Source organism: Meriones unguiculatus, chromosome 1 (assembly GCF_030254825.1).
Source record: "Meriones unguiculatus strain TT.TT164.6M chromosome 1, Bangor_MerUng_6.1, whole genome shotgun sequence".
Classification (NCBI taxonomy): Eukaryota; Metazoa; Chordata; class Mammalia; order Rodentia; family Muridae; genus Meriones; species Meriones unguiculatus.
The window spans coordinates 168868484-168882436 of NC_083349.1; the positions used below are offsets into that span (position 1 = coordinate 168868484).

Sequence of the window (13953 nt, forward strand, 5' to 3'; positions counted from 1 at the left end):
TGTGTGTGTGTGTGTTACATTTTCTTTATCCATTCATCTGTTGATAGGTGTCCAAGCTGATTTGACTGCTATAGGTAGTACTGCAGTAGACATGGAGGTACAGGTATCCGTCTATATTTGTGCTGATTGGATTCCTCTGGATGTACTCAGAAGTAGTACAGCCGGATCATAGGGTAGTTCTTTTGGTTTGGGGGAGGCGGGGAGGAACTATCGCACTGACTTAATGCCAAGTCATGTGGAAGGGCCCCTTTTTCTCCTACATTGTTACCAAAATTTGCTGCCTGTTTTGTTTTTCGGTCACCATTATGACTGGGGTGAAGTGGAATCCCAGTGTAGTTTTGATTTACAGTTCCCTGATGGCTAAAGATACTGGAGCATCTTCCCACATATATTGGCCATTTGTACTACCTTTAGAAGTAGCTACTCAGATCATTTGGGCATTTTAAAAAATCTGGCCTAGCCAGCCACTGTTTTTTTTTTTTTTTTTTTTTTTTTGTTTTGTTTTGTTTTGTTTTGTTGTTTTGTCAAGTGTTTTGAGTACCTGATAAGATGAATAGTTGGTAAGGTTGTGGTCAGGAGGCTGGGTCCAACATGAGTCACAGCCTATCATAGAAGGCCACCTTCACAATGGCACAGAAGCCCAATGTCAGCCTTTATGAGGATACAGGTGGTCAAAATATGTGCTTGCCAAGACTGAACCATAATTACATGGGAGGAGGCTGCCCAAAGCTTCCTTCTGACGCATATTTCCATCTCATTGCACTGAGGCCAGCCCATGGCCACTGACCACACTTGGCTATGGTGTGTGAGCACCCTCTACTGTTCTCACCTGGAATGAACTGCAAGGTGGGATCTAAAGTGAACGAACGATATTTGTCTTTACAAAATGTTTACGTCCAATCAAAAGGTTTCTGTTTAAGTACCTGATGACCTTGTCCAAACTGTTAGTCGCATGACTTATTTTCAAAGCCCCTTAAACAGTTAACAGGATGGAGTTGTTTGGTTCTTACTCCATTACCCCAGCTCCCTGAAAATTCTTGGTTCTCAGGTGTCAGGTATTCTACCAGACCTCTGGAGTGTGACAGAGGGGGACTGCCGTAGGCACAGTGGCACCCCTGCCCCCAGCTGAATCTCTAACCATTTCCCTTTCTAGGCCTGGCTCAAGGCAGAGGCACCTGCGCCATGAACTCTGTTTTCTTTGCAGCAGCGTCTTCTGAGGCCATACAGTTTTCCATCCTCGGGGGGGGTGAGGGGCAGGGGCCGGTCCCGAACTCAAGATAGAGCAGAGTGTTCTGCTACCCACACCAAGGCCTCAGGGAAACATCTCTGCATCCATGCTGCTCTAGGCAGGGTAGTAAGAGAAAGCAGATGGTTTGGCCCCTGAGAAGGGGAAATGCCCAGGGGCTAGTAGTGGAGGTAGCCAAAGAAATGGAAATGGGAAAGATTTAGAAATGGAGCCAGCTCAGCCCAGCTAGTGAACGTTCCTTTAGCCTTTTCCACATGTGCCTCAGCCAGTGGATTTATTACCTGGCAAAAGAGTTTTGGCAATTTAGAGCTCCAGGTGGACATGGCCAAGGCTATAGAGAGGCAGAACTCCACTGTTGCCCCAGCAGCTGCAGACCTTACTCTCATTTCTGAGAAACTTTGAGCAAGGCATCTCTGGGCCTGCTGTCCCATGTGATTGGCGTAACTGGTCCACTTCCTGGCTGTGTGGAGAGTGAGGTACCACATGTACAAGGTGGTCATGCCTGCCCCTTACACTGTTGAGCACTTGAGCTTAGACCCTGTCTATAATACATGGCAGAGAACACAGAGGGACACTAATCCCATTGGACAAGGGCAGGGGTGCACAATTAGTTCTCCACAAGGACCATGCATGGACTCGATGTAGGCCTCTTACATGTATGGAGATGATGGGTAGCTTGGCCAACACAAGGGTCTCCTAGAAAGGGGAGAGGGGCCTGTCTCTGACATGGACTCTGTTGCCTGCTTTTCAATCACTCCTCTTGGTGGGTCTGCCTTACCAGGCCACAGAAAGAAGATGCACCAAGTCCTGATGCCACTTGATTTGCTGGGGTGGGTTAGTAGGAAGGAGGCTCCCCTTAGCTGAGGAGTTGGGAAGGGGGGACGGGAGGAGAGGACAGAGGGCCTACAACCCAGATGTAAAGTGAGAAAATAAATTAATTTCTTTTTTTAATATCTTGTCTGCTCTCACAACTTTTGGAAGTCATTCGAAGTCTTCCTGGGAGGCTGGCCTAGAGGACCTTGAGTTTGAGGCTGTCTCTCTGAAGTGAAGGATCATAATCTTCAGTTCTAAAAGGGTGGCCTCGGCAGTTATCTCAGGAAATCCTTTACACTGAAAAGCCAAGGGTTGTGTAAAAGTCCCTGCACACAGCCAGCATCTCAGTCCATAAGGGTGATTGCCACCAAGTTTGACGATTAGTTGTCTTCTGATTTGGAGTCAGCCTTGAATCGTACATCAAGTGCCCTCAAGTCCCAATCACAGCTGGCACCATACTGAGTAAATGAGCAAATTCTTTCCTCCCTCGATGGCTTATGTGAATAACTTGGCATTCATTTTGCTTTGCCGCAGTTACAGCTTTAAAACATTTTCTTTTTTCCTAAATCTGTGTTCCTATATTGTCCTATAGACTGTCTAGACTATGACCCCGCAAGAGAGTTGAGGTACACTCTCCGTCATGAACTGGCCTCTGAACGTACTTCTGTTTAAGGGGACCTTCCCATTCCCCTGGAGGACCTGCTTCTCTCATTGCCACCACCCCCGCACACCATGTTCTTGAAGCTCTGGCTGGGACAAAACTGAAGAATTCCCCTGTTGAGTTAAGCAGGACCATATGGAGTGGCAGAAAGCTGGCATGGAGATAAGTTATTATGGATCACGGGTGTGGCAAAGGAAGCTATGATAACCTCCAAGGCAAAGGCAAGGGTGATGTAGGGGAAGCATATGAGCTTAGAGGAAGGGAAAGTTGAGCCCACACCCCAGGAAAGTAGGGCCCTCCTTCTGGAAGATGCTGAGACAATGGAAGAAACAGACAATGGATCCTGTCCACCTACGCCTGGAAACACTGGCTTTTTAGGAAATGAAGGGAGGTGAGTGGAAAGGGCAATAAGCATACAGCTGCAGGCATCGGATGATGGAACTAGAATGGAGAGGTGGGGAGCAGGATGGAGCTCATTGAAATCCCGAGTTAGGGTGTCTCTATTAAATACTCTCCCTGCAGGCCTACACCCAGCAGCCGTTAGTTTGACATACGTGTCAGTTTGGAGCAGGATGTTGGAAGGTCATTTTATGTGCAGCGGGGCTGTTTGCTTCCTATGTCCCTCTTTTCACTGTCTTTGTCATGAGCTCAAAGGAGTCATCTCAGCAGAGCTGGGCCACAGCTTTCACCAGTACTTTCTGGCAGTGGGTTTGCAAGCACCTATGTCACCTCTGCACCTGCGAGAGTCATGCTTGCCCCTCTGTGGAAGAGCAGCTTGAGTCATTCTTTAGACCATTTCAAGATCTAAAACCAGGTGAGAAATAGCCTATTCTTACTATGAGGTTCTCATCATTCCCAGGGGCATTCAGTAGCTTCCCAGACTCCTGTGCTGATGGTCACCCCACTTCAAGTGGCCTAGCCTGAGATATCTGTTCATATCCCCCATCTACCACCCTTAATTGGCAAGTTGAGGTGTCTCCAGAGCTATTGGTAAGTGGACCCCTATTCTGCCCAGGCTGGCAAAGCCAAAGGAAGGCATCTGCATGGCTAGCCCAGAGCAAGCCCCAGCCTAAAAAACAAGCCTCCTGGCTTAGAAAGCTCAGGGGGACTCATGCCTGGAAAAATAGTTCCCAGATGCTGGTTCACACCTCTCAGCTACCCTGAGGCAGTTTCTCTGATATACAGAAAAAAAGGGCTCCCAAATTAAATCCATTAAAAGACTTTTGTAACTGTGTCACAGTTTCCTTTCTTTGTGGAACAGTGGTAGTATGTAAACATGCCAAGAACATGCTGGCATGGACACTTGTATTAGCACCAGAGATTGTGTAGGGCTTCTGAGTGCAGCCCCATCACTGGTGTTGAGACCCTGTGTCTACTTTTCCCTAAGTGTGGGCTTTGGGAATGTCACCTAAAGTCCTGGTCCCATGCTGTTTGTAAAATGGGGGTGACATAGGACTGTTGTGAGGATTAAGCAAAATTCCATCCACAGACCACTTAGAGAGCACTTACACCAGCATGGGCGGCACACACTTGTAATCCCAGCACTTGTGAGGCTGAGGCAGGGGGATTGACGTTCTAGACCAGACACAAAGCAAGACCCTAACCCAAAGAGCAAAACAGAATTAAGAGGTGGCTTTTTCTTCATTAAATTCTGGATTCTCCTGTCATTTTGCAACTCCAAGCAACTCCACTGCCTAAGGTTCACTAGTTGGAAGAACCAACTGCCCTTACACACTGTGGCAGGTGGGCAGCACACAGATTGAAGCCTGGACATGTGAAAACTGCATCACTCGTCCATATGACATAGACTTAGAATCCATATGTACCTTGCATGTTGCTTCAGAGAAGGTGCCCTGTGCCACAGCCAGGTCTCCTGACCAACTCTGATCAGGTTGCAGGTCCCCACAGTTTGGGGGGGTGGGGTAGGCACCAAGTTAATCTCTGACAAGTGCCTGTTCTGTCTCACAGGATACTGCTTTTCCCCCGCTTGCCACTTTGAGGGTAATGAGCTGTCCAGATTCTGATGCTGAGGGTCAGCAGGTCCTGTCCACAGACTGAGGCCTGGAAGACTGACTAGAGAAAGGCTGGGGCGCCTGAGACAGGCACCAGTCCTTCTGCCCTGAAGGCTAATTAGAAATTAGAAGGCCCACTCAGGCCCTGCCTCCTGAGGGGCTCACTTCTGTGACAACATTGCCACCATGTGGACAAAAACCTGAATGACCACTTGTCAACCAGTCCTGCCCAAAGGCTCTGAGCCTGGAGTCCTAAACCTAGATCCAGGAGTTGAAATGTTCCCTCTTCTGTTAGGTTCTTTCACTAACCCATTTCAGGGGTGTCCCCTGCAGAACCCTGATGTAACACATAGGATTTGAGTTTGCTCATTTAAGCTTCTAAGCTTTTGATTGCTGACTAAAATAATTGCAATCCAAGGCAGTTTGGGAGGACCAGAAAATGAGCTGCTTTGAGATTCCCAAGATAAGTTGGTCAGCCATTATCATCAGTCAGTCATGACTCCATTGTGTGTGCTGAGCTGAGGAGACTACTTGCAATACTGGACTGTCTCAGGAAGCCCAGCTGCACACAGTTTATCTGTGAACAGGGAGGCATTCACCTTCGCTGCCGCCACCTCCTCTCGGAGAGATCCAGCTACATCCAAGTGACACTACAGCTCTGGAACTACAAGTGACTTTCATCTAGGCGATGGACAGAAGCTAGGAGAGTGGATATTGGACACATCTCCCAGCCTGCTAGGCCCCTGTAGTCCTTTAACTCTACATCAGGCTAACCAGAGAATGGCACAGGATGCAAGGCTAGCTACAGAACCCATGGAGCAAAATAAAATATATAGACCCTCATGGAGCATGGAACCAAGTGCAGGGCCCTTCTTGGCATGGAACCCAGTGCTTTGCAGGCATAGGGCAGGCAGCCCTGCCTAGCTGCTTGGGCTGGGCTCTCTTGCTTTCAACACCTTTCACTCCAGGCTGCAATGGCAGGAAGTGGTCTCAGAATGCATTATTCATCTCATGCCCTGCACAGTGGACTTGGCCTCAGCTACTGCAGCCTGCCATAATTAAATCTTCTGTCAAAAACTTGGAGCTGAGTTTGTGAATTGAAAACGCAAATGTGTGCAAAGAAGTTTGAGCCATGAGCCACACATCTCCTCCCGACCTGCCCCTACACACACCTGCCTCGGTAAAGCTAAAATGAGCCAATACCCAATACCAGTGGAGATCTGCATAGCCAAGTGCTTCATGGTACAGTGGTCCCTCTTGTCTCCCCTGGCTCTTTGGTGGTTCTAGTGACTCGTCCCTATCGATGAGCCTCAGTGGTGAGTCTGAATTCCTGCTGGCTATAGGTCCCTAGCCTGTCAATAGAAAGGTCAGACCTGGCTTCATAGTACATGGTATGAAGAACAACTTGAGGGAGGCCTTCCCTTTCCTAATGTTTCCTCTTCCACTGTGTGGATGCTAGGGATAGAATTCAGGTTGTCAGTCTTGGCAGCAAGCACTTTTTTTTTTTTTTTTTTTTTTTTTTTTATCCACTGAACCATCTTACCAGCCCTCTACAATCACTTTTGGAGGCATCAGCATTTGATTGATTGCCCAGGGAGTATAATGCGACTCTCATTCCAAGTGGGTTCTGCCAGCAATGTGGAATCAAGAGCACCCCACCAGACCTTGTTCAGGGTGTCATATGGACCCCTCAATGGCCATTCCTCCATGGCAACCTCAGAGTAACATGAACCCCTGCTAACAGTGCACCTCCAGGTCCGACTCATGTTGTTAAACCTCAGATGCCTCCAGCAGGGCTGCTGCTGCCGGCGCCTCCAAAATGGGGTCTCAGGAGCTCTGTGGAAAGAGTGGGAATTCCCCAGGATCTCAAAGCTCCTGCCCAAGGACCACTCTTGGAGAGCCACTGTCCCAGACCACAGGCCTAGTCTCCACCTCCAGGATCCTGGAGAGGAGGAGAGTGGCCCTGAAGGATAGTTCGCAGGTGGAAAATACTGAGTGTGATGATGACTGCATTAACGTAGGACAGCGGGGTTAGAGACAGCAAGGACAGGGCAAAAGGCTCTTTCCACAAAGTTTTCAGGCAGCCTCTGCTTGTGTGTTTGCTGCTGGGGAGTGAGATCTTACTGTGGACGGCAGCTGTGGTGGACATTGAGGTGCTATGTGGGTGGCCCAGGCTGCAGCAGCCTCCCTGAAATCACAGGTGTGTGTGAGCTGCCTATATGCACATACACACTGTGTGGAATCAGCCCACAGGAAGGAGCGACCAAGTCAAGAGAAAAGGAATGACATTTACATGGTGAGTCTCCCTGGAAAATAACTTGGGCTAAAATCAGAGAACAGTCAGACTGACTGCCTTTTGTTCAGAAAAATTGCCAGGAGCAAAATCCAAATGGTAAGTAACAGCATTGACCAGGAGCTTGTGAGGCATGAGCTGGGGACAAAGGATGGGTTAACTGATGAGATAAATGATGCCTGCCTTTGTGACACTAACACAGTCACTGCTGGAGGCCACTCCAGCCTCAGCCCATACAGGTCCCAGGAGCCTTCTAAAGGCCTTTCAAAAGACCTCTGACCTCTCCCCAGATCCACAGCACTAACCACCCTGGGCCATTCCAAGTGGGGAGAGAATGTTTTCTAAAGTAAAAAGAAGCATGGCACAGGAGGTGGAGGCACCCGTCATTAATGCAGCAGCATCCCTCCCATTAGGACTCACCCACCCAGCCCATGCCAGACCCTGTCTCCAAGCACACGCTATGTGCATACTTCTGCACTGAAAGCAAACCCGGAACACTCCGCACCTTCCTCTTCCTCTCACACGTCACCACCACCACCCAGCCCCTCACCCCCAGCAGGGGGAAGCCCCAGTGCCCTATCTCTAAATGCTTCACCCTGAAGTCCCTCCTGATCCACCTTCTGTTGCAGTCAGGGCACCAGGCCCTGGCTTCTTCCAAGTGAGCACCCGTCACTACAAAGGACAGAAATAACCCCCTGGCCCAGGAAGACGAGGCACTGCGGTCTGCGAACCAATATTGCACCAGAGTCTGTGCTAAAAGAAACTCAGTCCCAGTTTACTGCAAAGGGAACTAGTCAGAGGAGGAGGGAGGGAGGGAAGGAGAGCCCACTAGAGCAAGGAAAACAAATTACCTAAAAAGAAATAAAATGTTTTACTCACACAAATATCCACTCTTGGCACCCTCAAAACAATTCCAACCTTAAGTGCCACTGTTTTCTAGGGTCCCTAGGGCTGGAGCTTCCTGAAGGCTGAGCACTGCAGCCCCTCCACCCACAGGGCTCCCAGTGGGAGTCGCCCTCTGAGTCAGGAAGCAGGTCTCCAGGAAAGGGTTATCTTCACCCGGCCGGGCTGGGGGGGAAGAGGGGAAGGCGGCCATCAAATCCTTGTCCCCAGCTGGGTGACTGGCGCGGAAGTTCTCTCCCCAGCACCTGAGGGGGTCCCACTTTGGAATCTCACAGAAGAACTCTGAGTCCTGTGGATGCAGTTCACGGTGTGGGTTGTGGGGGAGAGGCCGCATCATGAATGTCCTCAGTGGTCCTGGCCTGTGGCCAGCTGTGCACGTGAGGGCGTCCCCATGGTGGTCACGGCAGGCCGTCTGTGCTCCTATACCCCGGTCTGCTCTTTGATCCAGTCCCGAAGTACGGGGAGCCTTGTGTACACGCCTGGCTTGTTCCTCTGAGCACAGCCTTCTCCCCAGCTCACCACGCCGGCCTGGAAGATTCGCCCTTCTGACTCCACGCTGGACAAGGGGCCGCCGGAGTCACCCTACGCAGAGACAGATTCTGTGCGTGAGGCCCTTACCTAAACTCTCAGGAGCTGCCTTAACCGAAGTGGCCTCTCCCATGCCCAACTGACCTCTTCCCCCAGCAAGACCTCTCCTTGACTCCTGCTCTCCCCTGCCCAGGCTTTCCCCAGCCTCACCTCTCCCAGCTCCAGTTAGGCCCACCGCCCCCCCTTCTCCCCTTCCCCCTGCCCTGGCTTTCCCTAGCCCTGCCTCTTTCCCGTCCTGTTCTGCATGGCCCTTCCTCTCCTTGGCTTGGCCTCTCCCCAGCTTCAGCCTTTCTAGGTGCCTCCTCCTTTATCTCTACCTCTCCCCTGTAAGCCCACGCACCTGGCAGGAGTCCACACCCCCACTGAGGAAACCCACACACATCATCCGTGGAGTGATCTGCTGTGGCATGAGGCCCTCACAGGTGGTCTGGTTGATGACACGGATCTCACCCTTCTGGAGGATCAGTGCTCCGGTGCCTGTGGGGATAGTAAGCCAGGGTAGACTGAGGCAGGCAGCTCCTGGGGGAAACCACTCTGCATGGGAAAAACTCAATGGAGATCTCCCTGCTGGTTAAGTTTCCAAGCAAGGCTTGGAAATAACCTAAGCCTGCAGCTGACAGATACATGGGTAAGTAGCCAAGAGCACATGGCAGGCTATTGTACAGCCATGAAGAGTAACCGGACGGTGGCACAGTGAAACTGCTGCTGACAGGTCAGATACACAGCAAGGTAAGGGATGGAGGGAAGGCGGCAGGAACACCGAAAATGTCACCAAATGCCACAGTGGCTCTGCCTGAAGGGAACCCTCTTAAGTTGGGGGTAGGGGGGAGACAGGGTTTCTTTGTGTAGCTTTGGCTATCCTGGAACTCTGCAGACCAGGATTCCCCTGCCTCTGCCTCACAAGTGCTGGGATCACAGGTGTGCGCCATCACCACCCGGCTTAAGTCAGGGTTTCACTGTCTGTATGAATGTTCACTCTGTACTATATGACCTCGTAATGGAGTTTTTCAGTCTAATGTTCACCTACAAGCTGCCTGCCCTTCCCAGGGCACAGAGACCCACAGTGGGTCAAAGGCTTGTCCAAGTCAAAAAGTAGCACCCACACCTCAGTTCATGCTCACTGAGGTGAGCTTTTTCGGATGAATAAACCACAGTTACTAGATTAAGCAAATGGCCACTCAGGTAACAAAGTGGCAGAGTCAGGGCTTCAATCAAAATCCCAACCTGAAAATTCTACACTTTTTACCAGGAGCCTCCTTTTCCTTTCCACCCCAAAAGCTTCATCCTGCCAGCACCCGGAAATTGAGTAACCCACTAGCCCTGAAGCCAGCACGAACTCTGTGCAGTCAGGGATGGACACCAAAAGGCCACAGTGTACAAACACTACAGCCTTGCAGGAAGGCCTGAGGCTCTCTGCTTGCACAGGCCTGGCCTGAGGCTCACCTCCCTCTTGGGTGTGGCCCCAGCCGGTGACCCAGATGGCCTTGCCGGCAGGGAAGACATGGGTTGTGTCAGGCAGACAGATGGGTCGCACAACAGTGCTGAACTCCGCCGGCTTCTCCAGCTCCAGTAAGGCGATGTCATAGTCGAAGGTGAAGTCATTGAAGGAAGGGTGGGTGATGATGCGTTTGAGCTTGTGCTCCTGCACCCCGGAGGCAGTGCGCTTGCTCTGGTCCAGCAGCCCCAGGAAGGCCGTCCACTTTGTGTGGTCTGAGTACCTGGGATGGGACAGAGGAGGCAGAGCGGTCATAGGGCTGTGGGCAGGTATGAATGCACAGGCTCAGAAGGCTACCCACCATTAACAAGGCCTCAAGCAGCTACCAAGAGACAGGAGACAGAGGGAAGCGCTCATGCTTGGGCTTGTACCTAAGCCAGAAACTACACAGAGGTGTTGGATGGCCCTGGAGCTAACATCATAGGCAGTTATGAACCGCCCAATGTGGATGCTAGGAGTTCAATTCGGATCCTTTAAAAGATGAGTACAGTCTCTTAACCACAGAGCCATCTCTCCAGCCCAAGGCCTTCCCCTTTCTAATGTCCTCCCACTCGTGATGTATTCATCCACCAATTTGCTCATCCACCCACTCAATCATTAATGGATGGCCATCTATGATGTTCCAAGAATGGCCATAGGGCCAATGTCAAGTTCAGAGTGTCCCAGAGGTGAGCGATGTAAAAACCAGTTCCAGCATCCCACAGAGGACAGGGTGGTGACAAATAATGCATGGGAGGCAGGAGGGAATGGAGCAAGCCTTGAACTCAACTATGCTTTAACCAGCCAAATCCTGCAGGGTGAGGGCTGGGGTGGGCAGACATGAGGCACAAAGGGAAAGACCAGGAGGTGAAAATGAATACGGAAATGGTCCAAGGACAGAGGGAGCTTAGACACCCCAATAGCCAGCCTACCTGCACAACACTCCCTTCGCCTAACAGTCTGAGCCAACTGGCCCAGCAAGCAAACGCCCACAGCTACCACTCTACTTAGACACTCTGCTCTTAAAAGCATTCTGCACAGTCACCCACATGGACCTCTCAAGTGGTCCAAACATATCCAGGGCCAAAGGTCACCCTCGTTGCATGTGCAGACCTGTATAAGATCTTCCCCTCTATCCTAGCAGGTCTGTGAAATACAGGCTGGCCTGGAACTCAGTATGAAGCCAGACTCTTGCCTCAAGTGACCAAACCAGGGAGTGAGGGGTGTATAGGGGTGGAGCTGGGATGAGCAGATCAGCAGCCCAAAGAAGTCTGTACTCCTTCCGGTGCCGTTGTCTCCATCACCCACACCATGTACACAGGCCCGGCCCCCAACAGCTTGTCTTGTGCCTGCTGCTGGGAGTCTCCTCTCTGCAAAAGGGTAGTCAAGAACCCCTGGGCTGCCTGTTGCAGAAGAGTGTGCAGCTGACTTCTTTCCAAGGATGTGTAGCTCTTAGGAAATTCCCCTGTATCTGTATCCTCTTACACTCCTGCGGCCAGTGGCTGGAGAGCCTGGGGTGGGGCAGGAGCTAAGACACAGATAGCCCCAGCGTCATACCCACTTACCTGTTTCTGCTACTTCTCTGACCTCTCGGACTCTGACACCTGTCTGCTTTGGCCCGGGACACCAATGTGAGCCCACCCTGTAGAAGCATACCTACTGGGTGCTAGGTATAGTGCTGGGCCACAAGCACATGTCGCCTTTAGCTGTCCCAGCTCTAAGGATGAGAACTTACTGTGTCACATCGTCAGAGCCTAGGAGGGAATAGGCTGCAAGCCAGACCTTAGGCTGAATCGAGTCCCATCATTAAACAATCCCAAGGAGCCAGGAAATGCAGAAAGTAACCAAACACACTTTGGAATCTATGCCTGGGCTCAAGTCCAGCTGTGCAAACCCAGACAAATGCCCCTTTCTCTCCAAGCCCCAGTATCTCCATGCCCAGCAGGGGCAGATATAGACCTGCCTAATTTGTTAGGGGTGGTACAGTACACAGTGGCTGGGCATGGTGCCACATGCCTTTAATGCCAGCACCTGAAAGGCAGAGGCAGGTAGATCTCTGTGAGTTCTGGGCCAGCCTGGCCTGCATAGTGAGTTCCAGAATAGCTAGGGCTGCGTAGAAAGACCACAACAACCCCACCCCATCCCCACCCTCATCCCCCCTCATAAGAAGTTGTGTTTTATTAGAATGGTTTCTAAGTCCCATCTGGATGCCCACTCCTCCATCACCCTGCTCTGGTGCCAGCTACTCCTGGCAAAATTCAGACACAGGAGGACTCATTGCCCACCTGGATACTTACTTGAAATTCCTGTCATCCATAAAGCAATGAGCTGCAGAGACCAGCCAGTTGGGAGAGATGAGCGAGGCCCCACACAAGTGGCCCTGGCCCTGGGCGTGGAGGCTCACCTGCCAGGGCCACTCGCCCTCGTCCGCGTTTGTGCCACCGACCACCCGAGCCTGCTTGGTAAAGGACCGCAGCCCACAGTCTGGAGAGGGGACAGAGAAACAAAGTGGAGCCACTCAACATCAAAAGGACATTCCCCACAGACAGAAAAACTCAGAACAGGAATCTCCACTGGCTATGCAACAGTAGAAGCAGAAGGGTCCCTCAGCCTCCCAGATCCTCCGTCTCCCCCCATCCTCCCTCTCCCCAGCTCATGTTAGAATGCACAAGTACATCCAGGCTCTAGACACCCACTGCCTTCTCAGGCTTGGTATTGTGCCACTTGCCTAGATTCCCTTGCCCAGTGCTAAGAAATGCAGCTCAGAACAGTGTGTGGGGACATGAGGGCAACCCAGCCAGGTCTTCTAGGATACACGGGCTATCTAGGTGAAGGCAGGGATGGGTGAGGACGAAGCCCTGCCTGCCCAGGTGGGCAGCTCTTTCTCCTCCAAGGCGCTCAACCATGGCTATCTGTGGGGCAGCCAGCATGCCAGCTGTGTCACAGTGGTGCTGACACGCTCGCTTCCCACAGAGCTGCGTGCTTACGCCAAGAGGCAAAGTCTTCCTTTCCTCCTGACCGAGGTGCGAGTGGGTACTAGACTGGGTGAGTACGTTTCTGGAGAGATGTCCACCCCAGGGCGCCCTCCCACGTGAGTACCTTATGCAGGAAACACCCCGGCCCACCACACCTAGCCGCCCTGCTTACCACAGTTTTTCTCATCTGAGCCATCACTACAGTCCTTCTTCCCGTCACACTCAGGGTTGCCCTTGCTCAAACAGAGCCCATTGTTGCAGCGGTAGGTATATTTGGTGCAAGAGACGACGTTCACTGCGTACGGGAGAGGACAGATACGTCACACCATCATCATCCACCTTGGACTCTGGTTGGTCTCACACATCACTGTCCACTGTCCACTGTCCCTTCTGCCCTGCTACGGGGTCTCCACCTTCTGAAAGATTTTTCTCCCCAAGCTTAACACACAGGAAAGTTAGGCTTATGAACTCTGTGTGCACTCCATAGAGTCTGAAACTGGCCACTACCTTGCAGTGCCAGTTTCAAGGGAAAAAAAGAACCATCTCCACAGGAAGGCAGGAAGGCAGCCGGGGCTGGGCCTTACCACTGTCACATGAGGCTTCATCAGACCCATCTCCACAATTGTCCTTCCCATCACACTGCTGTCTCTCAGGGAGACACTTCCCATTGGAACACTTGAAATTCCCAGCAGGACAACCTAAGGAGACACAGGGCCTTAGCAACATCCAGCATGCGCTGGGTCACAGGGTCAAACAGGTGCTGGTGAGCCACAGCAGGCCCCAAGCCCAGGCTACTCACTGCAGCCCTCCTCATCGCTGCCGTCCCCGCAGTCGTTGACGCTGTCACAGACCCAGAAGAGGGGCTTGCAGAGCTGATTCCTGCACATGAACTGGTGAGTGGTGTTGCATCCTATGTGGGGAGCACGAGAATCAGCTGGTGGCTGCCAGGGGCAGCCTGGGAAGGCACAGCTGCCAGAGATGCTGTCCC

At 51.7% G+C, this 13953-nt stretch overlaps 1 protein-coding gene across 1 annotated transcript in view; it reads right to left on the bottom strand.

Moving 5' to 3' along the window:
* Positions 1–7877: 7877 nt before the first annotated feature.
* St14 (ST14 transmembrane serine protease matriptase) overlaps positions 7878–13953 on the bottom strand; it is a 37046-nt gene continuing 30970 nt past the window's right edge. Inside the window, exons 13-19 of the mRNA XM_021644036.2 lie at positions 13765–13875; positions 13550–13663; positions 13138–13260; positions 12288–12474; positions 9960–10234; positions 8857–8993; positions 7878–8510 (exon numbers count right to left, since the gene is read on the bottom strand). Coding sequence (XP_021499711.1) covers positions 8349–8510; positions 8857–8993; positions 9960–10234; positions 12288–12474; positions 13138–13260; positions 13550–13663; positions 13765–13875 — 1109 coding nt within the window. The 3' untranslated portion in view covers positions 7878–8348. The remainder of the gene's footprint in view (positions 8511–8856; positions 8994–9959; positions 10235–12287; positions 12475–13137; positions 13261–13549; positions 13664–13764; positions 13876–13953) is intronic.